The 26,194-nt window shown below is 41.2% G+C and overlaps 1 protein-coding gene across 1 annotated transcript in view; it reads left to right on the plus strand.

Moving 5' to 3' along the window:
- ATP11A (ATPase, class VI, type 11A) overlaps positions 1–26,194 on the plus strand; it is a 152,888-nt gene that overhangs the window by 22,840 nt on the left and 103,854 nt on the right. Inside the window, exons 2-7 of the mRNA XM_006851545.1 lie at positions 1,616–1,674; positions 1,885–1,938; positions 2,554–2,676; positions 19,002–19,091; positions 21,508–21,588; positions 24,067–24,174. Coding sequence (XP_006851608.1) covers positions 1,616–1,674; positions 1,885–1,938; positions 2,554–2,676; positions 19,002–19,091; positions 21,508–21,588; positions 24,067–24,174 — 515 coding nt within the window. The remainder of the gene's footprint in view (positions 1–1,615; positions 1,675–1,884; positions 1,939–2,553; positions 2,677–19,001; positions 19,092–21,507; positions 21,589–24,066; positions 24,175–26,194) is intronic.

Below are 26,194 nucleotides of genomic sequence, written 5' to 3' on the forward strand. Positions count from 1 at the left end.
TTCCCCCACGTGGTCTCACCCAAGATGGCGGCTCCTGGAGCAGCGAGCATCCCGGACTAGAAAGCAATAGATTTCTTGCTTCTGCCACAGATTACCCCAGCTGTGAGCCTTCCAACCTTCTAAGTATTCCTTTATATGTGGTTCAGAGTTCTGGGACCATCCCCTGAGCTTGCTTGGTCGGGTATTCTTTGTTGTTGTTGGCGGAGCTCTTTACTACACGTCTACCCGATCCGCCATCTTGTTTGTTCTCCCCAGGAAGTTTTTTGAGCTTTGAGAATCCTGGTATTATGGTTTGTGGTCACTGTTGAAATTCAGCTCCTGCATTTGTAGCTTAAGAACGAGGTCTGTAGGACTTTTATTTTGTATTGAAAATCATATTTTTATGCTTTTCCTTTTTATGGTTCGCTTAAAATACGTTCTTTCTCAGTACAGCTTTCTGAAGAATAAGAACCATCAGTTTGGTTGTGTGTTCTTAGGAAAGAAAATCTAAGAGTTTTTCCTGATCAGTATTCTTTATTGATGGTCTCACAACAAAACGGGAAGGTGATAGGAAAGGCTGCTGATGGACGGGCAGGTGGCGCTTCCAGGAAGGAAGGAAGGACTTTCTTTAGGCCTGGCCAGAAACGGGGTGACCTGGTCTTCGGCATCACCTTCACGGGTACCAGCGCTGTCTTCCTTGTATTGGAATCTACTCTCTGTGGGTCCAGGGTCGCTATTACTCTAGAACCTGCAGGCCTGTCAGAGCAAATGATATCACCGGTTTTTTTAAAAAATGTTTTATTGTGAATTACGTGATAGTTTACATGGGAGAGCATTAGCTTTACATTCATCCTATCGTATATTATTTCGTTGCCATGGTTACAATCCCAGCATCACCAGTTTTTACAGAGGAAAACAGCACTTAGCTTCTATATTGCGGAGTCACTGCTATCTGACCAGGTAGCGGTTGTGTCTGTTTCTGTTCCTGAGGAAATTTGAAGCCTCTTCTTTCTGTAAGGAACACCATTTCTTATATGTCTCCTGAACATCTCTGAGGATGTGATTGGAGTTTATGGCATGCTGGTGGTGGTGGTTATGTGCTGTGGACTCGGTTCCGACTCAGTGCAACCCTGTACAGGGTTTCCGAAGCTGTAAATCTTTACAGGAACAGAAAGCCTCCCGCGGGACAGATGGTAGTTTTGACCTGCTGACCTTGAGGTTCGCAGCCCAATTCGTAACGACTATGCTACCAGAGCTCCTTTTATGGCATACTAGCCCTAATGAAATAGAGGCAAGCATAGACACAAGTAGAATTTATTAAAGGAAATGCACAAACATTCATGTAGCTACCATGCTTACTGTGCTGTGGGGGGATTCAAATGTCAAAAAAAGACTTTTTATCCCCAGGAGGTGACTATATGAGCAAAGAAGATAAAGTAGTACAAGTACACACAGAGAGACCCAATGTAAAATTTATAAATAGTAATATCAACAAACAGAAATGATTGATTGCTTAATGGTACCCCAGCCTACTGGGCTTTAAATAGAGTTCCCTGAAGCAGCAAAAGGAGTGGGAACCTGAAGATGTTCATTTGAAACCTCCTGGGCTAGGCACTCGCTGTGTTTTCCTTTCTAGTTCCTCATTCCATAGTAAACGTGTTCCCTGACTTGAAGATTCAGGAACAAGCTGCACGGGTAGTAAATGGCACAGTGTTGATTGGACCCAGGTATCCTTGACTCCAGCGTCAGTTCATTTTTCCTCTCACAGAACACTCTTCTCTTCAGCTGACAGTATTTCAGTCTCCTCCTCAGCACGGTTTACTATGCCTGAGAAAAGCGGGACATTCTTTTAAGAGAACTGCAATGTGGTACTGAAGACAGTGTAATAAGGCTTTTTATTCTTAGGCTGCATGTTCGTCACAGATCAGCACCTTGAGTGTATTAGCCACCTCCGAGCTGGTAACGTCCTCTCTGGTTGTTTTTAAAAGCTTTGTTTTAAAAAGATTAAATACAGTCAAGATATGTATTTAATGCCTTTTGTATACAACACTTTCTAATACAAAAATCAGTCCAAACCACCTTTTTCTCTGTCAGGAAAGTCTTACTGAGTATGTTGTTGTTAAAGTGGCGTGGAGTCAGGTCAAACTCACAGCGACCCTGTTGTAGGGCTTCAGAGCAGCAGCTGGTAGGTTTGAATCACTGACCTTGCAGTTAGCAGACCTTTTATTTTGAGTGAATAGTTTTAGCCTCTTCCTTTCTAAAGCTTGTAGTTATTGCTGTCTTTTGGAAGCCATAAGATTTGTTATGTTCCATTTTATATGAACCTATCCTATATTGTTTCCATTCACCATCACCTTTTAAAGGGTACCCTGTATCACTCATTTGAGAGTACAGACAGTGTGCTCGGATTCTTTACTTGAAGAATTTGGCCACTGGTTTGAAGAATTTAGACTGAGTTTAGCTGTGCCCCTATAGGGTTTTGTTATATGAATAAGCATTAAAGCCAACATTTTGAGTAAGAACTTTTTCACCTAACTATGAAGTCTCTGAAGTAATGTTTTTCTTTTCCCACAGTGTGCTGGAGAAGAGAATTGGGTGGACAGTCGGACCATCTATGTGGGCCATAAGGAACCACCACCAGGCGCTGAGGCCTACATTCCACAGAGATACCCAGATAACAGAATAGTGTCTTCCAAGGTATCTTTGCTTTCCGAGCTGAGTATTGTATTGATTCTTGTAAAATATATGAAGCACCAACCATCCCTCCCTTGGTGCTACTTCCCATCTGGGTTCATTGCCATGGCCACACAGAACTCAGACAACACACTCACAATGCTGGGGTTTGTTAGGGAAGTTAACAGGTCACCACTCGGAGTTAGAAATGCTTGGGGCGCAGTCGTTCCAGTCCGTTGCTAATGAATGCTCACTCCCCCACACACTTCAACATGAAGGTTTTCAGCCCTAGCTCTGTGGAACGGCAGACCTACCTCCCCCACTGGAATGCCTCCTGCCCAGTCACTCAGCTTTACCTGCTATGTGGGTTGGAGAGCCCTCTGCTCTGCCCTCCTCTGGTGTCCGTGCTTTCTGTCCCTGGATCCAGGAGGGTCATTGTTCAGGGATCTTGGGGTCCACAGAACATGCTCCACTCCCGGTTTTTTCTCTTGATGGAATGAGATCTCCCCTCCTCCTTCTGAGATGGTTTATATGATACCCATCCTCGAGTTCCAGGTTTTCACAATTACAGTGACCTCCACCAGCATTCACAGGTGAATCATGTCATCCCATTCCTGTCTTCACCCCGCTTCTTTTACCCAGACCCAGTGGGGCAGAAACACTGTTTGGTGGGAGTTGCAGTTGTGTCTAGAAGGAGGCGTTAGAGGATTCGCTGCACTACAATTACTAAGAGAAGATGCTTTGGAGAGACTAGTAATTCTTGACTAAATACCTACACCATTACTAGTATTGCTATCACAGCTGCTGTTCTTTCGTCAGCTGAGGACTTTGAATCCGACCTTTACAAAGTGGTTTGCATTCGCTGCTCGTTTGGTTAGTTCCCAAACACATTTGAGGCGTGCCAACATGTCACAGCACATTTTCTTCAATTTTCTTTGAACTATGTCATGGATGCCGAATTGAAAGTCTAGGACACTAGAGTCCTACTGCCGCATACTGGCTCTGTGTGTGGCTGTGTGCAAGTCTTCACTACTGTGGATTTGTAAACTCCAAACACTGCCACCAGAATATTTATGTACAATCACTTTGTAAAGTCAAACACACTCCATGCACGTAAGCATTTACGAGTAAGGTACTGCAACTTTACAGGAGAAGATTTGTGATTTGACTGTCATCTCTTCAGTACAGTGACTGGAGAGTGGGACCAGAGAGGAACCAGTAAAGGTCTGAAGGATAGAGTTAAGAATTTAGGTCCTGGCTTTTGACCAAGAAAGGCTAGCGACAGGCTACGTTAGTTCCCTGGGCTTCCCGACAGGGCAAACGGTCTGTCTGCTCAGCTGCTAAACAGAAGAAGGTTGGAGGTTCCCATCTACCACAAGTATTTGGAGGAAAGGTTTGGCAATCTCCTTCTGAACAGTCAGCCATTAAACACTTGATGGGGCACAGTCTTACTCTGACACACATGGGATTCTCATGAGTCAGAACAGACCAGACGGAAACTGGTTTGTTGTTATTGTGTGTGTGTTTGGTGGATTGTTTTGCTTTCAGTTTCTGGGAGGTGCTGGTAACAAAACCCCACAAAGTAGGTGACTTATCAGAACGGAATGTATTGTCACAGTTCTGGAAGCTAGAAGTCCAAAACAACATGTCGGTCAGCTTGTGCTCCTGCCCAAGTTTCTTGTGTAGCCCAGCTTCTCCGTAGCGCAGGGGTTCTCTGGCTTTAGGTCCATCTTATGACCACCCCTCTCTGTTTATCTGGTCATTCTTCTTTTATCAGGACCTCACTCAGGTGGGATTAGAACCTGCCCTGCTCCAGTATGAAGCCATGTTAACTGATAGCATCCATTTCTAAGCCAGGTCACGCTCACAGCTACCAGGGTTTAGGACAAGATCTATCTTTTTGGAGGAAATCATTCAGTCTACAACACAGGGTAACATGCTTTCTAGACTGTGGAGACCTTTTTTCTCATGAGTGTGTATAGGAGCATGTGTGCACATATATGGATTTGTTAGCTATGTAGATCTTTAGAGCACGTAGACTTAAGGTTAAAAATACTCAACAACAGAAAAGCTATACTTTTCAAAGCACTGTTTTGATCTGTTTGGTAGAACATGGTTGGAGACTGAAGGATGCTTTATTTACTAGAAAAGCCCCTGTAAAGGTATTTGGGGGCGATCACATAAAGCAAGGATTTCTAAATCACATTCTAGACTCCTTTGTTATCTGAGTCAATTTTCAGAGCCAATTTATAATTTTCATATTTCCTTTTAAAACATTTCTGCAGATAGTAGCCTACAATCATTTTAAGAGGCCTTCTCTTACTTTCTAGTGTCACGAATAATCGCATATTTTTCTTTTCTGTAGCTGAGAGTATCTTTTCTGTACCTGCTGTGGCATCTTCTTTATCACAGCACCCCCACATGAACGAGAGCAATCCCAGAAGTCTCTCTGTTTCTAATAAAGGAAATCTTATGGTTGGGAGGGTTACAGGATGGGCTTTTGTTAGAGAATTGCACTGGTTATCAGGAGTGTTTTAGAAAAGACTTCTCACTAAAGCTACCAGGAAAGTCTAGAACTAATGAAACTAAAGTCAATATACTGTAAGGAGAATGAGTCCGGTGTCTCCGTCTGCTGAGTGCACGTTAAGTATTAGGTAAAGTACTTGAACAAATTGCAACTCAGCTTCAGGGTTTAAAAAAAAAAAAAAAAGGGTGGGGAACAGTGTTCTCAAATATGTTTGTGTATTGAATGATCTTCATTCTTCAAAGTAGCTAGGATTAGTGGCTTAATCTCAAGTTTCAAGTTGTTGTTGTTGTTAAGTGCCGCCGAGTCGGTTCCGACCCATTGCGACCCTGTACAGGGTTTCCGAGGGTGTAAATCTTTACCGGAGTAGAAAGCCTCATCTTTCTCCCGCAGAGCGGCTGGTAGTTTCGAACTGCTGACCTTCAGGTTCGCAGCCCGATTCATAACCACTACGCTACCAGAGCTCCTTCAAGTTTCAAGTAGATGCTGATATATCGTTTCAAAGAAAAATCCATTGCTAATCAAAGGAGCTCTGGTAGTGTAGTGGTTACGAATCGGGCTGTGAACCGCAAGGTCAGCAGTTTGAAACTACCAGCTGTTCTGCAGGAGAACGATGTGGCTTTCGGCTCCCATAAAGATTTACAGCCTCAGAAACCCTGTACAGTGTCGCTATGAGTCGGAACCGACTCCACAGCTCATAATAACAAAAACAATCAAAGTCAATAAGAAAAATATCCTTAGAAAGATTAAGACTTGGACTCTAAGCTAGCAGTTGAGTTGACAGAGGCACTGATAAACTGAAATGGCAAACCAGATCTCATAATTGAGGATTAATCATTGTTTTCCTCAGAATGTATGAAAAATGCTACTTAATTTATTCAGCCCATTTTTACTACCAGTTTTGCATCATATTCTTGTGACCCTGTATTGTTGTTTTCTTGGGAATGAAATTTTTATTGCTACATAAGAATGCCAGCCAAGACATCCTAAGTGATAAAGCTTAACACAATTCAAAGTTTACTTTGATTCAATCAGCTTGCTGTGAACGTAATATCATGTGAAACATTATGATTGGAGATAAAAATACCAACTCGGTTATATAAACCCCTAACGTGCTACATAGATGTGCAGTTATTGGTGACTTGTCAGTGATTCAAATTTCTTTTCCTTCTTGGAGGAGATGTATTTGACAGTGTCAGGGAGAAGAGTGAAGACCTGATTCCCCAGAAAGCACCTTTCCTCGGCTTCCTCTGTGTGGGGAGGTCCTTTAAGAAATGAACTCACAAGAATGATGGCTTGTTACCTTTAAAAAATTGTGCCTTAGGACAAAGAATGAGGTGCTCAGATTTGCCTTTGGAAGGAAGGGGAGGGGGGTCACCAAATTAAATATAGGCTTGGTCTACAAAGTTATTCCATATAGTCAAGAAAGTGGAATTAATTATAGTTACTGAGAAAGGAAAATCGGCTCACCAAGTAGAGCTTTAGACAGTGTTTTTAAAGACCGATGTCTGTGAGTTCCGTGTTTGTAATTCAAGCAACACTATGAGGAAACTGATTTATTGTACTCAGTTTATTCATGAGGAACCTGAGACCCAGGGCAGGTCATGCACCCAAGGCCACACCCATGGGTGAACCAGGCCGCCTTACTGTTGTTGTTTTAAGTGCCATGGAGTTGGCAGTCCCTTGCGTATCCTGCAGTGCCACACAGGACTGCAATCCTTGGCCATGGTTTTCTGTGACCCCAGTGCTGTCACTACCTCTGAACACCCCAGTATGAGGTGAACGTTTTCTCTAACATCAGTAATCCAGAACGATGCATTGATTCTCCGTTGTTTGCACCCCGTTTCCAGTCATAAATGAGAGAGAAGCTGAGCTCCCCGTGAGTTGAGTATCTTCGCAGACAGACGGCTGGTTAGCACAGTGTGCCTGTACTATGGGCTCATTTGTCAGGAAGAGAGCTGAGACTCCCCACTGTTCTCTACCTCCGAGTTTTCAGGTGCTCTGATTGTACTTTCTGGCTGCTGTAAAAGAATGTGGCCCTAAGTTTTCCTGTTTCGTTTTTCTTCTTGCCACATGACTCAGAGGTAGCCCACATGAGACTGTCCTCTTCTTTGTTCATTTAAACATACTCCAATCAAGTAATACAACACTAGAGATTGGTTTACATAAAGAACAAGAAAGGTCGGTCAAAACAGAAAGCTTAAATGCTCATGACATTTTCTCATGTTATACAGCATATGTATAAGGTCAGAAGTTTCTTGTACATGTGACAGACATGCAAGGAATTGTGTCTCATAATTCAGCATACCTCAGAATGTCTGTTACAGTAAAGAAAGATGCCATGGTCTACTCAGATTTCTTGGCTTCAGTATAGAAAGGAAAACCCATTCGATTCTATGCTTGTGGCTTTGAGACCAGGAACAGCCAGAATTCAGTTCTCAACCGTCGATGGTTGTATCAGAACAAAAGAAAGCCCTTGATCATGGGCTCTGGGGCAGAGCCATGAGGTTAGATTGTGAATCACACGTCTCACGAGTTTAACAGTTTAGATGGTTACAATTGAACAAAGATGGAAAACGTGCACAGAGTCCACCAGGATCAGTGCTAGATCCTGTAGGGGTGGTAAAACGCTCATTTTATTGGATGCTATTCATATGTTACTAGTATGTCAGTGCAGTCATGAACATTTAAATTATTTTTCAATGAAGTTCTGCCTTTTTTAATCATGCAGCATCAGAAACTAATAACACTCTTTGATAATATTTATAACCAGCAGTAAAAACTTCTTATTGTAACTTACTATGTAAAAACTGTAAATTACAAAACATAATGTGTGCCCTAGCTACAGCAGGGGAACTTCATCACCTGATCAGAATAAAGTAATCCTTTAAAGAATTTCAAATCCAAATGCTGCTCTGGATCCTTGATAGGTTTGAACTTGAAAAACTTAACAGGGTCTAGGAACAGTGATATTGAACTGGAATAAGACCAGATACTTATATAACGTTTCAGAGTTAATAAATTTGACTTGCATGTTCAGGAGGATTGTGCTGTTGTTGGAATTAGTGCCTTCATCTCAATTCCAACTTACAACAACCCTCTATATGGTTTCCAAGGAGCAACTGCTGGGTTTGAACCACTAACCTTGCAGTGAGCAGTCTAGTGCTTATATTGCAGTGGCATACCAGGACTGCTGGAAAGAACGTAGGAAATTATATTTTATTTTACCATATGGAGCAGCCCTAGTGGAGCTATTGAATGAACACTGACTGCTAACCACAAGGTCAGCGGTTCAAACCCACCAGTCACTCCTCAGAAACCCTATACAGAAATGCTATGAATTGGAACCAACTCAACAGCGCAAAACAACAACGGGGATTCAAACACTTTTCAATGTTTTTTGAATATAGGGAACAAAAAGAAGTCTTAAGAAGCAAGAACAGAGCTGTAGAGCAGGTGTGCTAAATTTCCCAATGAAATCCCCATAGCACAGTCCCGCTACCCTTGAAGAACAAGCAGGCGCATTGTTACGATGGAAAAAAATCCTTGGCACAACATTCCAGGCCATTTTCTCACTAATGCAGCTTCCAGGATTCTTAAAACGTCTTTGGGTCTCCATGATTGACCTGCTTCCTTTGATAAAATTCCCATAGGAGTCCCTAAAAACTGCTACTATAAGCCTTCTGAGCAGATCCTCTGTCTTGAATTTAAATGAGCCCGCAGAGCCCCTCTGCAATCACTTTCGGTTGGACCTTGCTGTCTGGGTCATATTGATGTAAATCCAAGAATGGTTACATTACATTTCCTTCCATAAAATTGTCTTCATTAGTTTTGAGCATGCTTAAAAGACTCATGGCAGGGCCAGCTCTCGAGCACACTGATCTTCACTCAACGTTTTCATTGAGCCGAAAGCTTGCTGAGGCCAGTGCGTTCCCTTAAAACTGAAATGGCCAAACCGTGTGAGATTCCAGGTTCAGTAGCCAGCACATCGGTGGTAAGTCTGTGGTCTTCTTCAGCCCGCCTGTGGACTTCAGCCACACTGTTCTCTTTGGTTGAGGTTGACTGTCTTCCCTCTTGGCTCATTTGTGAGGTCTTCTCAAACTTCTGTAAAATGCCTGATCCATCTAAAACTCTTGTTTTGTGTGGGGCAGCATTCTCAGAAACTTATTGCAAAGCTTCTGTGATTTAGGACGCTCATGTGTCCACTTGAGTTTTATAAAACTCAAGTGTTGTTAGCCCTGACCTCAAAATCGTTATTTTCATGGCACAGAAAGCATCTTTTTTTTTTTTTTTTTCAAGGCAGCATAATGACACTAAGACAAATGTACTGTTCAGAGACCTTTTTCATCCACTGGTTGCAGAGACATGTGTCAACATGTTTTATTTGGAATAACCCTTGAATGTATGAACGGGGACCCTGGTAGCTAAGATTTCTGCCTTAGCCTCATATAATCAATTTCTGTGTGCTTATCCAGTATTAGCCGTTACCAACACATGTTCATACTTTCTTCATATCTACCTTTCGTTTTGTCCCTCAAGGTAATTTAGAAGCAAGCCCTAGACAGCGTTTCATTTCACCCATAAATATTTCAGTAGGTAGAAAATAGGTTCTAAATGGAATTTTTACTTTTAATGTGACTTTGCTACTGAAATTTATTATAGGAATTGCAGGAAGTATTTTTTGATTAAATAATGGATAGTTCTGTTGCTGGTGAATATGACCTGGGTGCTGAGAGATAAGGTTCGTTTCATAGGATGGGACCACAGGGTGATGGAGGACCTCAAAGACCATTTCATTGTGAATAAACTAATGGCACACAACAACATCTTGTAGAAATAGGACCCTGGATGGCACATATGATAAAGCACTCAGCTACCTACTGAAAGACTGGCAGTTCAAGTCCACCTAGCGATGCTTTGGAGAAAAGGTCTGGCAGTCTTCTTCTAAAAGGTGGTTATTGTTGGTGTGAAGTGCCGTCAAGTCAGTTCTGACCCTGTATAGGGTTTCCAAGGAGCAGCTGGTGAGCTAGAACCGCCGACCTTGCAGTTCAAATGGCTTTGCAGTCTGGCGCATTAACCCACAGTGCCACCCCTTAGAACTAGTAAAAACCCTAGAGGGCATAGTTGTACTCCCAACCACGTGGAATTGTCATGAAACCGTATCGACTCAATGGCAGTTTGTTAATTTTTTAATGTCTTAGAACATATGTACGCGTAATGAAAGAGTCCCTCCATGCTGGTCATAGTGTCTTTTAAAAGTTAGTGAGAAGAAACTGACTTGATTCATGTAAAAGAAAATATGTATCTTTCTTGAACATCTAAAAATACTGATTAAGCTTGTGCTATGTGTTAAGTTCTACATGGAGAAGCACTGAGCCACAAGGTTGGTTTGAACCGCAGTGTCGGCATCTCAAGTTCATCAGTCACTCCTAGAAACTCTATACAAGGACTTTATGAGTTGGAACTGACTCAGAGGCATTTAACAACAACAACATCACACCATCATTTTTAGTATATGCATCGATGATCCTCATCAGTGCCCTTCACATCACATGTTGTCTGTAGGTAAGAAGCTAGGACTCAGAGCTGTTATCTGCCTAAGGGGTCACGGGTTTTCAATGGCAGGGTCAGGATGTACTATGAGGCCTCTGACTCCATGTTTTTCTGGCTATAATAAGAAAATAAATATTTTCAAAATTTCATTGAGTCTTTAGATTATTTTATGGTACGGAGATAATTAAAATAGAGCATTAAGATAAAGTATTTGTTTTTTAAAAAGAAGACAGTGCCTATCTCTTTCTTTTTGTTTTTATTGTTAATTCTGGTCAAGAAAGAAACATGAAGGTCTAGCTAATGTGTTTTCTAATCTGTATCAATTTCTAGATTAGAAAACACTTTAGTTAGATCTTCATGTATCTAACCCAGATACCTGCCTTTGGTCCTCAGTGATGAGGTAGGCAGAGTAATGAATTAAGATAACTTACGTGGCAAAGGGATTTAAAGTTGCAGGTGGAATAAAGGCTGCTGATCAGCTGATTTTAGGAGCCCTGTTGGTACAGTGGGTTGAGCCTTGCACTGCTAACAGAAAGGTCAGCAGTTCAGAGCTACTAGTCACTCCGGGACAGAAAAAAGAAGCGGTCTGCTCCTGGAGATTTACAGCCTGGGAAACTCTATGGAGCAATTTTATTCTGTCTGATAGTGTCTCTGTGAGTTAAGTAATCAACTGATCTTAAAATAAGGGACAATTACTGGATTGTTGGGTGGACCCAGTCTAATCATCAGGGTTCGCATAAGTGGAAAAGGGAGGCAGAGAGAAATGTCAGGGAGATGCAAAGTGACAGAGACTTGACTGATTTTTACCACCTCTGAAAGTGGAAGGGGGACCAAGGAATGTGGGCAACTTCTAGAAGCTAGAAAAGACAAGAAAGGAGATTTTCCTCTAAAGCCTCCAGAAAAGAAACTTAAGTCTATTGATGTCTTGATTTTAGCCAGTGAGAACTATATTGGATGTCTGACCTCCAGGACTGTATGATAACAAATTTGTGTTGTTTTGGGGCCACTATGTTTTTAAGAATGTGTTGCACTTGCCATAGAAAGTTGGTATACCTATCTTTATTTACATGGGGAATTTACAACACAGACTAGATGGAAAGAAACATAGTAGTTTTGAGGTGAATGGGTTCAAATTCTGACATTGCTTCCTATTAGCTGTTTGACATTGGAAAGTTATTTAATTCATTGTTGTAAAGTTGGCTTGGTTTTTACAAATTCTTTCATTTCTTTTTATCTAGAAATGTTCTAATTTCATGATCATATTTGAGGGATAGTTTTGCTGGCAGATTTTTTCTTTCAGAGTTTTGTATTTGCTTCCCTATTGCCTTCTTGCCTGCCTGGTTTCCATTGAAAAGTCAGTTTACTCGTATTGATTTTCCTTCGTAGGGAACATTTTGTTTCTCCCAAGCTGCTCTCAGGATTCATTCTTTATCTTTGATTTTGGAGAGTTTGATTATAGTATGTCTTGGTGATTTTCTTTGGTGTCATCCTGACTCTTGCTTTCTTTTCACCAGTGAGTGGTGTGCCTCTATGCCACCTGCTGGCCTCTGGCCATCACAGCCACGGGAGAAAGTCCCAGACTGTCTGGCCACACAGAGAATCAGCCTTTCCTTACTTACTTTTTCACCCCTCTTCTCTAGCCTATGTGTCCATGCAGCCACGTCTCCTAGTGAGAGCTAGTCCAGGGCTTGCCGATTTGGAGCAGGGCTTTCCTGAGCAGGGTTATTGCAGAGAGCTCCTCCCCACCTCAGTGCCCACCTCTGAGCAACTCTGCCTGCCAGGAAATCAGGCGCTTCCCTGGGTATGTACGCTGGTGGAGGCTGGCCTTACCTTGGCTCTCCACAGAGGTGTGGGGAGCCAGAGGAGGGGAAAATCGCACCATTGTCTCTGCAAGCCACAGATAGGTTTCTGCAACATAAATATATTTTCATGTCTCTGAAGTTGCTCACAGATGCTCACGCTGACTGCAGCCGGCCTGTCGGCCACCTCAGCTCAGCAGTCACCACCTCTCTTGTAGTATCTGCTCAGCTGTCTCTCCCAGGAAGCACTCCATCCACGTCTCCATCCCTTCACCTGGACCCTCCTCTGCATCTGTCTAATCCACGTTTCCGTATGGTTGAGGCAGAGGGTCCGCAGAGCCTTTCTGCCTCATCTGCCGTCTTGTCCCACCTTACATAAAAGGTTTTTCTGATTAAATGAAGCTCATGCCCGGGTCATTTCTGAGGGTTAAGTAAGGCTGTGTGTACAAAGGGTACCCAGTGCTTGCCTGATGGGAGGTGCTCAACAGGCCAGTTTCCTCACCAGCACTTGCTTTTGTTTTCATTTACAAAACAATGAGATGCTTTAAACTTTTTAAAGACTAGATGTTGTCAAAGGGTGGCTTTGAAAAGGCTCTAACCCCCCAAAATAATTTTCTTCTTAAGCTGTCATTAAATATTATCGCAAGGCCTCAGAATGTGCCCTGAGCTGTAACTGGACTGACAGTTCTATTAACTCAAGCAGTCATCTGTGACTCCGGGGTGAGGTACATTCTTTACAAAAAGGGAGAAAAAGCCTCTTATAAGGCTCTGGTTTCTGTCAAGTAGCATAACTTCTATCATGTTGGATAATTTCCGTAATGTTTCCTCAGTAGGAAAGAATTCTAGGTCCTGTGATAAGTTGGGCACCTTCAAGGCCGCCCACCCCTCAGGTCAGTGATTTGCTCGGGCTCACAGGACTCAGCTGTGGTGGTTCCCAGAGCCACAACTCATTCCAGTGAAAAGGCACAACAACAGAGTCAGCAAAGGGAAAGTCCGGGGGAAACCAGGTCCACATTTCCACGAGTTCTCTTCCAGTTGGGTCTCCTGTTGTTGTTGTTGTTGTTAGGAGCTGGCTTGTCTGTTCTGACTCACAGAGACCCTCTGCACAGCAGACTGAAACACTGCCTGGCCGTGTACCCTCCTCCCATTGTTGTTCTCTTTGCATCCATTCTTGCTGCCACCATGTCGACCCATATTGTTGGGGGTCTACCACTATTTTGCTTACCCTCCACTCTTTTAAGTATGTAGTCTTTCTCCAGGGGTTGGTCTGTCCTGATGATATATCCAAAGTACAGGAGATGAAGTCTTGACAGTCTTGCATCTTAGGAGCACTCTGGCTATACTTCTTGCAACATAGATTTGTTTGTTTTTCTGGCAGTCCATGGTACTTTTAATTTTCTTCACTAACACCATAATTCAAATACATCCAGTCTTTTACCACCTTCCTTATTCATTGTCCAACTTGTACACGCATATTGTTGTTGTTGTTGTTAAGTGTCGTCAAGTTGATTCCACCCCATAGCGACCCTGTATAGGGTTTCCGAGGAGCGGCTGCTGGAGTTGAACCACTGATCTTGTGGTTCATCCTAACCTTGCAGTCTAGCGCATTATCCTGCAGCGCCACATAAGCATCTGAAGCTATTGGAAATACCATAGCTTGGGTCAAGTGCACCTTTGTCTTCAAACTGATCTACTTGCTCTTTAACAGTTTAGAGGTCTTGTGCAGCAGATTTGCCTAATGTAATAAATCATTTGATTTCACGACTGCTGCTTCCGTGAGTGTTGATGGTGGATCCAAGCAAAATGAAGTCTTTGACAACTTCAGTCTTTTCCCCATCTATCATGATGTTATTTAATGGTTCAGTAATGAGAATTTTTGTTTTCTTTGATTGAGGTACAATCCATACTGAAGGCTGTAGTCTTTTATCTTCATAAAAGTATTTTAACTCTTTTTCACTTCTGTCAAGCAAGGTTGTATCGTCTGTATATCACAAGTTGTTAGTAAATCTTCCTCCAATCCTGATGACACATTCTTCTTCATATAATTCAGCTTCTCAGATTATTTGCTCAGCATACAGATTGAACAGTTATGGTGAAGGGCTACAACCCTGGTACACACCTTGCCTGATTGTTAACCATCCGGTATGCCCTTGTTCTGTTCTAACAACTGCTTCTTGATCTAAGTACAGGCTCATCATGTGCACAGTGAAGTGTTCAGGAATACCCATTCTTCACGATGTTATTCATTCCTTGTCATGACGCACACAGCCTTTGCATAGTCAGTAAACACAAGTATACATCTTTCTGGTATTCTCTGCTTTTAGCCAAGATCCATCTCCTGTCAGCAGTAATCTTCCTAGTTCTTCATCGTCTTCTGAATCCGGCTTGGGTTTCTGGCAGTCCTCTGTTGATGTTCTGTTGCAGCTGCTTTTAAATCAGCTTCAGGGAAATTTTGCTTGCATGTGATATTAATGATAGTTGTTGATTACTGCATTCTGTTGGGTTATCTCTCTTCGAAATTGACACTAATGTGAATCTCTCCCATCATCAGTTGGCCAGGAAGCTGTCTTCAAATTTCTTGACATAGATGAGTGATCATGTCTCCTGTGCTGCATCACTTTCTTGAAAGATTGTGGCTTGCATGTTGTTGCTGTTGTTAAGTGCCGTCGAGTCGGTTCTGACCCATAGCGACCCTTGCGTAGGGTATGCATAATTCCTCCAGCCTAGTGTGACAACATGTGCAAAGTATTGTGTACTGGAGAAGCTCACTAAAAACTCAAAACCTAAAATTTTCATTGGGGACTAAGACATCCTCTGTCTGGCACATCCCAGAATCCCAGATTTCTAGAAGGAAAGCAAATATTCTGTAATACCAGTATAGTTCGTACCAATAGTCTAGGCACAGCACGTCCCCTTTGTAATTTAAGGCCTTCCTAAGGACAGCGTGTCAGTTCTGCTGTGTTCTCTACACATACTAGTGTGAACCTGGGAAACTTCTGAAGGAATGAAAATGATTGTTCCTGTATAAAATTATTTAAACTCCCCCGGCTTGAGATTTGTCCAATTTAAAGCAGGTCTTCCCTAACTTTGTGTGTAGTGTGGGGGAGGTTTCAAGTTAGCCGTAGGATCCGTTTTAGTTGTCTTAAGTTTGAATTATTATCTCTAGTAGGCTTTTGATGATGTTTACAAATAAATTACAGAAAAGAAGTGTATTTCCGATAGAATCAGCTGCTTTTCTCTAGTTTCTCTAAGAAAGCAATGTGACAGGAAGCCAATAACTTCTCATCAAATTATTTTTCAAACTTCTGTTTTCTTTAAAATTTTAATGTAAATCAGTACTAACGTTAAAATTGATGAGTTCCCCATTTCTACTGAAAATATTCAGATACAAAGTTAGCCATCTCCTGATAATCAATGTGATTGGTTACTAAATCTGAATTTAATGTTGTATTTAGTTCTGTACTATCAGCTTCATTTTTTTTATTGCAAGAATTTTGTATTCTGTTATTAAATTACTAAGATTTTAATGTTTTTATGACTGTTCAAAGTGCAGACTAAATTGTATCTAAAACTGATGTGTACTTGATCCAGTTTACAAAACGGTGAAAGTACCAAAGTAAGTTTTTCCTAAGTGTGCCAAGAACTATTCCTAGCCGTGGTGATTAGGTATGACATAAAGCTTTCTGAAATTACTGCAGTGATTCTCAGATTGTGCTCTTGTCATTGTGAAACCCCATTGTGTCATGTTTTTGAAACTTGTATGACAAAACAAACCCTTTTATTCTTGCAGCTTTTCTTCATTAGTATTCTTCAAGGTATAATTTGGAAAATGTTACATTAAAACTTGATAAAGAGAAAAATTACATAGACATATGTCTGGGAGGAAGCTCCTCCTCACGTGTTGCAACAGTGCATTTACAAAATTATCTCAAGGGAGGAGAAGTAGTTGGCAAATAAACACACTACGTTTGTGTTATTTGCTTAAAAATACAGTTCTTGTTGTTAAGTATAGTCAAGTCCATTCCGACTTACAGCCGGCGACCCTGTATAAGATTTCTTATGAGTGGTTCTCAGTCAAACGTAATGTCTCTTACATGGTTGTATTGTTGTTGTTAAGTGCCATCAAGTTGGTTCTGACCCATAGAGGCCCTGTATAGTGTTTTCAAGGAGCAGCTTGTGGGTTTGAACCACCGACCTTGTTTTCTGAAGTCCAGCGCTGATCCCCCAGCCCCATACCAGGAGTCCTTACATGGTTATCAGAGGTAGAAAAGCGTGGTATGTGGTCCCTATTGCCAAGTACCGTACAGTGATATTGGGTTCCTCGGAGTGGAACACATGGAATGATCTGTGTGCTTAATTAGCTGGTATTGCAAATGCTGTCCAAATTCAGAGAAAGAACAGGATAAAGCAGATTGGAATAGTTCTCAGAAGGATAAGGGAATTCATAGAAAAAACAGGATAAAGTTGGTTGGAATAGTTCTCAGAAGGATAAGGGATCTTGAGCTGGTCTCAGTAAGCCGGGTGGGTGTGAGGATGGGAAGACTTTAGTGAGTTAGTTTCATTTCTGAAGCTTCACATACTCTCTCACGCTGCCTCAGGAGCGATGTATTTTGGCCGACCTTAGAAAGGAACAGAGAACGTGCCCAGAATTGGCATAGGTTACGGGGAAAGTTCTACTTTGTTTTATCTTTGTTGTTGTTAAGTTCTGTTGAGTCAGTTCTGACTCATAACCCTGAATACACTGTCCAGGGGCCACTGGTAGGTTTGAAGCACTGACCTTGCAGTTAGCAGTCAGTCCAGTGCTTATCCCACAGAGTCATTATGAAAGGTAAAATCACTTTGACTATAAAGTAGACTAGAAGGTGGAAATTCCCCGTATATTCTCTAGTCACTGTGGAGCTTGTTAAGTGCCATCGAGTCAGTTGTGACTCCGAGTGATCCCGTATAGGGTTTCTGAGGAGAGGCTGCTGGGTTTGACCCTCCAACCTTGAGGTTAGTCCACTTCTTGTCCTACAGCTCCACTCCAGGACTCCATGAAACTTAGACATGTTTTGTATTTTTGTTGTTTTTACTGTGCATTTCTTTACTATACAGTAGTATTGTTAAGTGCCGTCAAATCAGTTCTGACAAATAGGGACCCTGTGTAGGGTTTCCAGGGAGCCAGCTGGTGGGTTCGAACCACTGACCTTATAGTTCACAGTCTAGTGCTTAGGCAGACATCAAACTCAAGATATGTTTAATAGTTCAGTACCATGCCAGACTTTTGCTAGTATATGAAATGTTGAAGAAGTTATAGGAGTTCAGTTCCGTTGCTAATATCGTGTATGTGAGTGCCTGCCCACTTCTCAGTAGGACTCTGGAATATACACGGTTTTAAATACAAAGAGATGGCAAAGTATAGTCATAGTATAGGTTATGTAGAACATGTCTCTGTCTTCAGTAGAAGGGAAAACATGTCTGAATGGAATTTTAAAAACAATTTTCAATCTCAGTGTTTAGATTAATGATAGGGAGTTCTGGTAGCATAGTGGTGTTATGAGTCGGGATACTAACTTCAAGGTTGGCAGCTCAGAACTACCAGCCGTTCCTCAGGAGCACAATGAGGCTTTCTGCTCCTGTAAAGATTTATAGCCTCAGAAACCCTGTGCAGGGTCACTGTGAGTTGGAACCGACTCCACAGTCCACCACCACCACCACCAATGCTACCTGAAACGTTCCCAACACAAAAGTTAGTGAAAACTCTCCTCCTGAAGCAAAACTTAAAAGTATGGAGATACTACAGGAGCCCGAAAGGGCTCCATTTACTTAAACTCTTCATTCTTATACTACACGGGACTCTGGTGGTTTCGTAGTTAAAGGCATAGGAACACTTGTATTATATAGATGAGGTGCTGTCTTCAGACTGGGTGAGGACAACCTTGATCATTTTGATTGTACTCTAATTGTGTCATGGTCTGGTCATTGTTGTTGTTGTTAACTGCCTTTGAATAGTTTCCGACTCATCAGACCCTAAGATGCTTCTGAGGAGCAGCTGGTAGGTTTCAGCTGCTGACCTTGTGGTTTGCAAGGTCAGCTGCTTATCCTACAGCACACTGACCCCCCAAAATTAAAATAGAGTAAAAACGTTAAAGATGTAATGTTTCAAGTTAACATTCATAAGTTTATATTTCAAAAACATTTTAATAGTAAAACAGTTAAGCTATTCTGCATTATCTAGAATTGAGTGTAATAAAATAGTTCATGTCATATTCTAGTTAAAAGCACAAATTGTATGCCTAGCATTTATTTTTGTGGTTTACAAACAGAAAAAATGAAAACTAACACTCTCAAGTTTTGAATCATGTGTTCTCATCTAAAATGAAACATTTTTACTTTGGAATCCAGTGCTGTTTAACATATATGATACAGTAAAATTACAAGAAGCAAAATATGATTTTAATGACTTTATTATTCTTATTTTTTTCATTATACAGTACACGTTTTGGAACTTCATACCCAAAAACTTATTTGAGCAATTCAGAAGAATAGCCAACTTTTATTTTCTTATCATTTTTCTGGTACAGGTAAGTCTAATCATCTTTTTTGTCTCATGAAAAAATGTTTTATTCTTAGGTAATTGACATACAGTTTGCTCATCAAGAAAAGAACAAGAGCTCTATGTCTACATTTATTTTTTGTATAATTCCTTGTTTGTTTTTGAAGCGTTTTACTGTGAATTTAATGAAGGCTTACAGAGCAGATAATAAGTTTTACATTCAACAAATTGTGTACTTTGTTTCATCTCAATGATTGCAACCCCCTCCCTGCATAATAGTTATTCCACTTTTTCTGTGGTGTTTGTTTCCATCCCACCCTCCTTCCCACCCCTTCTGAACTTTGTCCTTAAGTAAATGTTGTCCTTCTGACCTTGAATAGTTGACCTTCCCATGGTGAGCCTACCTCACTAGTGTTGTTGTTCCTCCTCTACGATGATCGATCTACCACTTGGTTAAAACTGGGCCACAAGAGTGACTTCCATTCTATACCTGAAGGGTGGCCGAGGGCCACAATATCTGGTTAATTCAATTTTTTAAAAAAGAAAAAACTTGTTGACATTGTGGGGCCTGTATGAACTTAATGGTTTGGGCTACCTTTCTATCATCATCATTATTTACAAATATCCTTGTATTACTGGGAAAGAAATTTAAAATTTTACAATTTTGTAGAATGAAGTCAGCATCTAAACTGAGCATGATTGCAGATTGCGTTTGTTTTCTTCTTATGTGTCAGTGTCTCTTACTATGAAAGTGCAGAGATGTCATACATTAGAAAACAAACAAAAGAAAGTAAAAAACATAGCAGGGTGAGAGTAACTAGGTCACACATATCTTGAGAACAGCAATCTAATTTTTCTTCATCTTATAAAATAAAGTAAAAATAATTTCTGTGTCCCATAAACGTAAGTGTTGTACCAGAAGCAGAGCAGTTTGTTTTTAGAAGGTACTGCACACTGGACTTAGGCTCTGCGTTCTGAGCAGTTCACGTTTTTCCAGTTTGTTTTTAGAAGGTACTGCACACTGGACTTAGGCTCTGCGTTCTGAGCAGTTCACGTTTTTCTGTTGGTGGCATTAAGTGAGGTCACTTGTTAGTTCTGACTTGTACAACCATCTGCACAAGAGACGAAAACACTGCCTGGCTCTGTCCCATCTTCACAGTTGTTTCTGCCACTGTGTCAGTCCATCTCATTGAGAGTCTTCCTCTTTTTCTCTGGCCCAAGCGTGGTGTCCTTTCCTATTGGACTGGTCTCTTCTGATAACATGTCTAAAGAAGAGATGACAAAACCTCTCCATCTTTGATTCTAAGGTGCATCCTGCATGTACTTCTTCCCAAACAGGTTTGTTCCATTTTTCTAGCAGTCCGTGGTGTCTTCAGTTTCACCACCAACACTGGAATTCAAACTCACTGGCCAGTTTTCATGTGCCTTATCAGGTGATGGAAAATACCATGACTTCAGCCAGGCACACTTTAGTTCTCAAAGTGATATCTTTGCTTTTTGATACTTTAAAGAGGTTTTGTGCAGCAGATATGCCCATTGCAATGTGTCATTTGATTTCTTGACTGTTGCTTCCGTGGTTATTGATTGTGGATCCAAGTAAAATGAAATCCTTGACAACTTCAGTATGCTCTGCATTTATCAGCATGTTGATCAGTTACTTGAAGCTTTGATTTTTTTTTTTTAGTTTTTAATTGTGAGTTGACTGATAATTTACATGGGAGAACATTGGTTTTATATTCATTGTTGCTTTGCAATGATTATAATCTCCTCCATGCATCATCATTCAACAGTATTTGCTTCTATTCTCTCTCTCTTGTTTGTTTGTTTTTTTTGTTTTGTTTTGTTTTGTTTTTGATGGGGGGCAGGTAGATATACACAAAAACATTCAGGAATATATAATCATTTGAGCAACCAAAGGGCCTATTCTGCAGGCCTGTTTCCTGGCTGCCAGCACCCAAGAAGGTTGTAGTCTTTGATCTTCATCAGTAAGTACATCAAGTCCTCTTCAGTTGCAGCTAGCCGGGCTGTGTTTACCTGCTGACTGCAGTTGTTAGGGAGCCTACTCCAACCCTTCTTTTTCATCTAGTCCAGCTACCCAGATTATTTGCTCAGTTTGGAAATTGAATAAATATGGTGAAAGGATACAACCTTGGTGCACATCCTTCCGGATTTTAAACCACGTGATATCCCCTTGTTATGTTGGAATGAACTGCCTGCCTGTTGGTATGTGTACAGGTTCCAAGTGAGCACAGTTAGCTGTTCTGGAATGTTATATATAATTTGTTATGATCCACATAATTAGTTACCTTTTCATAGTCAATAAAATAGTTATTAAAGTATTTTAAAGTTAATAAAAGCAAATGCTAGATGGTGGTATTGCATGGAAGCTGTCTAATCCCTAGCATTGCAATTTTTAATGATTCTGTAATTCTCTTTAATTGCAGCTAATTATTGATACACCCACGAGCCCAGTAACAAGCGGACTCCCACTGTTCTTTGTCATTACCGTCACGGCTATAAAACAGGTAAGAAACAGCAACATCAAAAGGAAGCAAGTCACAGTCTTTGCTATGCGATGTTTTCTTTTAATCCAAGCGAGGTACACTGGTTTCTTTTAGTTAGTTAAGGAAACTGTCACTGCTGTTGTTGTTCAGTGCCATTGAATGGATTCGGACTCGTAACCACCCCAAAAAGAAACTCCACTGTATGCCGCTCTGCTGCGTCTTGTTTTCACTCATGAGAACAGCAGACCGAGCAGTTTATTCAACGTCTGTAAATGTTGATGTACTTTTACACCTAGTAAACCCTTAAACTGAAATGCAGCTTCATCGGTATAGAAAACGTTTGTATACTGTATCTCCTAGTTTCGGTTATTTTAAAATACGATACCAGGTTTATAGACCAAAAGTTTATTGTTTTCTCATCTGGGAACTTTCAGAGGACCTTGTAAAGGGAGTGGAGATCATTTGAATTCTCGTTAACTATTTGTATTTAATACAAAAGGATTTCACAGAGTTACCCTTTTCCCAGTGCTTTAGCAAATATCTGAGTTCAGAACAGCAGGGATTGATCATTTTCAGTGCTTATTACAATGAATGGAGTCCTGGTATGGTGCTGTAGGATAAGCACTGGCTTAACCATCCACTCCTCAGAAACCAGAGACAGACTCGCTGTGAGTCAGAACTGACATGAAGACACTTAATAACCACAACATTACAGTTAATAGAATGAAGAAAAAACTAAGGCTGGCGATAGTTTCAGAGTCCGTTGAGGCAGTTTACTAAGTTTTCTGTGAGTCTAGAATGACAGAGACAACCAAAAGATGTAGTTAAAGGGCAGATAGACTATCTTGTGCTTTTCCAAGTTAAAATGGTTTCGTTTTGATAGTGTTAATGTAATTTGTGGTAAGTTCCTTTTCTTTCTTCTTTTTTTTTAAACTTTTGTGGTGAATTGAATGAAGGTTTACAGAGAAGGGCATCAGTTTTACATACAACAAACCACACACTCAGTTTTATCTCATTGGTTGCAGTCCTCTCCCTGTAACAACAGTGATCCCATAATCCTCCCTGTGTTTCCTGTTTCCATGCCACCCTCCTCATCTTTGCCCTCAGGTATATGTTGGGCTAGTGACCTCTTAAGGTCACTAGTGCTGTTGTCCATGCTGTGTGCCTGTCTAGTGCTTGGCTGAAAATGGAGCCATGAGGGTGGTTCCCTTCCAGACAGTAGCCGAGACCCGTGGCCTTGGCTTCCCCCGTGGCTTTCTGACCCCTGAGCCCAGTCTTCTGGTGCTAAGTTTGTTGGAGGCTTTTCAGCATTCCATATGAAAAACCTAAGTGTTGGTCATCTTTTTATCCAAACAGTTCCCTTTTTAGGGATTTATTGTAAGGACATAATCATGAAAACGTAGGGCATGCAATGAAAATATAGTTATAAAGGTGTTTGTCAAAGTTTGTTTCTAACTTAAAAATTTAAAGTGACTACCCCCTTCCAAAAACAGAAAAGAGCCAAGGGCCTAGAATGCCTGAGTCCAGAACACAATCCAGTCCAGGAATTAGAAAACTATTTTACTTTCTATGTCCTGAACTTGTTTATTTATTCTGCAGATATTGAACGTCTCCTCTACACTGAGCCTTTTTCTAGGCACTAGGAGTAAAAATGGTTCTGAAAGCAGACAGGATTCCTCCTGCGTATATTCTAGTGAGAGAGGCAGACACTGAATACCAGATCGATATCTAATGCAGTGTCAGGTAGAGATACTTACTATTATTGTTGTCATCAAGTACCATCTAGGCAATTTGACCTGTATCATATATCTGAGGGGAGTGGCTGGTGGGTTTGAACCGCTGACCTTGCAGTTAGCAGTCCAAGGTTTATCCTCCAGCGCCACATGAGGACCCCACACGTACTGTGGAGAACAATGTAGAAGTTTTCCGAAGAGGGTGTTCTGGGCGGGCATATGAAGGAGTTCTGCAGGATCCTGATGGCTTCTCTGAGAAATAACATCTGATCCAAGACATGAACGGAAAGGGGGGGTGAGCCTTTGAGAGGGGAGAGTGGAAAAGACAAGAACTTCCATAGAAGAGGAAGAGTAATGCAGAATCCCAGAGGCATAAACCAACTGGGAGTGTGAGAGCAGGGCTTCCACTTGAAAGCCCATCCAGTGAGCATCTTGTTGTTGTTGCTAAGTGCGATCAGGTTGGTTCTGACCCTTAGTGATCCTGTATAAGGTTTGCAAGGAGCAGCTGGAGAGCTTCAACTGCCAACATTGTGCTTCAAACCGTCCTTGCAGGCCAGTGCATTAACCCACAGCGTCACACCAGGAGTATCTAGCTGGGTGATATATTGACTTTCTTAGCCTTCAGCCCAGCTAAGGAGGTTCTAGGACCCCACCCAAGACCCCAGGCCTGTGGTCCCTGACACTTAGCAGTCGTGTATAGTAACCACAGTTACTACAGAAGTACCGTTGTATTCTGTTACATGGAAGTTTGTGTGTTTGTTTTTAGGGTTATGAAGACTGGCTTCGTCATAAAGCAGACAATGCAATGAACCAGTGTCCTGTTCATTTCATTCAGCATGGCAAGCTTGTTCGAAAACAAAGCCGAAAACTAAGAGTAAGTAACAACTGGTAACATACAGCTTTTTAAAGAAAAATCAGTTTTGTGTCTTTGACTTAACAGGACGACTGAATTTAAAATTGTTATAAGATTATACCAGCCAGTGAAGACGAGGGAAGCCCTAAAACAATTTTAGAAAACTTATTTTAGAATAAGACTGCTAGTTATTGCTAGATACTGTTGATTCCTAGTGATCCTTAGCACAGCAGAACCGACAATGGCTGTCCTACACCGTCCCTATCATTGTTGTTTGAGCCCATTGTGGCTGCCACTGTGTCAGTCCAGCTCCTTGGGGGTGGGGGGGTCTTCCTCTTTGTCTCTGACCCTCCACTGTTTAAACATGTTGTCCTTCTACAGGGACTGGTCCCTCTTGATAACATGTTCAAAGTATGAGAGATGAGGTCTACCATCCTCATGTGTAAGGGGCTTTCTGGTTGTACTTTTTCCAAGATAGATATATTTGTTTTTATGTCAGTCCATGGTACTGTCAGTATTTTTGCCAACACCATAATTCAAATCCCTCGATTCTTCTACAGTCTTCCTTATTCATTGTCCAACTTCCACACGTATGTCAGGTAATTTAGAATGTCATAGCTTGGATAAGGTACACCTTAGTCCTCAGAATGTTATCTCTGCTCTTGAACACCTTAGAGAGGTCTTGTGCAGCAGATTTGCCTAATGCAATACGGTGTGTAATTTTTGGCTGCTGCTTCCGTGAGCACTGATTGTGGAACCAAGAAAAATGAAGTCTTTAATCTTTTCTCCATTTATATGGATGTTATTTATTGGTCCAGTAGTGAGGATTTTTGTTTTCTTTACATTGAGGTGCAATCCATACTGAAGGTTTGTACTCTGATCTACGTCAGTAAATATTTCAAGTCCTCTTTGCTTCCAGCAGACAAGGTTGTGTCATGTGTATCTCTCAGATTGCTAATGAGTCTTCTTCCAATCCTGATGCCATATTCTTCATCATATAATCCAGTTTCGCAGATTATTTGCTCAGCATACAGATCGAGTAAGTATGGTGAAAGGATACAATCCTGGCACACACCTTTCCTGATTTTGAACCATTCATATCCTCATGCTCTATTCAGACTACTGCCTCTTGACCTGTGTACAGGTTCATCATGATGAACACAATTAAGTGTTCAAATAACACGTTCTTCCCAATGTTACCCATAGTTATAATCCATAGTTGAACACCTTTGCATCGTCAGTAAAGCACAAGTAAACATCTTTCTGGTATTCTATGCTTTCAGCCACGATCCATCTCATGTCAGCAGGGATATCCCTATTTCCACATCCTCTTCTGAATTCAGCTTGAATTTCTGGCAGCTCCCTGTCAGTGTACTGCTGTAATTATTTGTTAATTATCTGCAGCATAAGTTTGCTTACATGTAATATTAATGATACCATTCAAAGGTAACTTGGGTCACCTTTCTTGGGAATGGGCACAAATATGGCTCTCTTTCAGTCAGTTGGCCATGTGGCTGTCTTTCAGATTTCCTGCCTCAGTTTGTTGAAATCGTTCAGTTTGTATTCTGTCCATTCCTGGAGCCATGTTTTCCACCAATACCTTCAATGAGCTGTTTCTTTCAGTACCATCGCCAGTTCTTAATCATAGCCACTTCTAGAAAGGATTGAACACGGGCCCGTTGGTTTTGGTACAGTAATTGTGTATTCATTCCATCATCTATGATGCTTTCTGTGTTGTATTTGTTATTGGTGTTGCTAGTAAGTACCATCTCGTCTGTTTCAAAACACTATGATCCTACATACGGTTTTCTGAGAAGCATGTTGGAACTGCCGACCTTGTGGTTAGCAGTCCAATGTTTATTTTACAGCACCACACCAGGACTCAATTTTGCCATTAAAATCCTTTATATTGCAAGTTCAGGCTTGAATATTTTCTTCAGATCTTTGAGCTTGAGGTTATATTTTATTACAATACTTGACTTTGTCTTCTCGAGCTATCCTGGGAAATTTTCTAGTCAGCTTTTTCACTTCATTATTTTTT

The sequence above is a fragment of the Chrysochloris asiatica genome, unplaced genomic scaffold (assembly GCF_000296735.1).
Source record: "Chrysochloris asiatica unplaced genomic scaffold, ChrAsi1.0 scaffold00029, whole genome shotgun sequence".
Lineage (NCBI taxonomy): Eukaryota > Metazoa > Chordata > Mammalia > Afrosoricida > Chrysochloridae > Chrysochloris > Chrysochloris asiatica.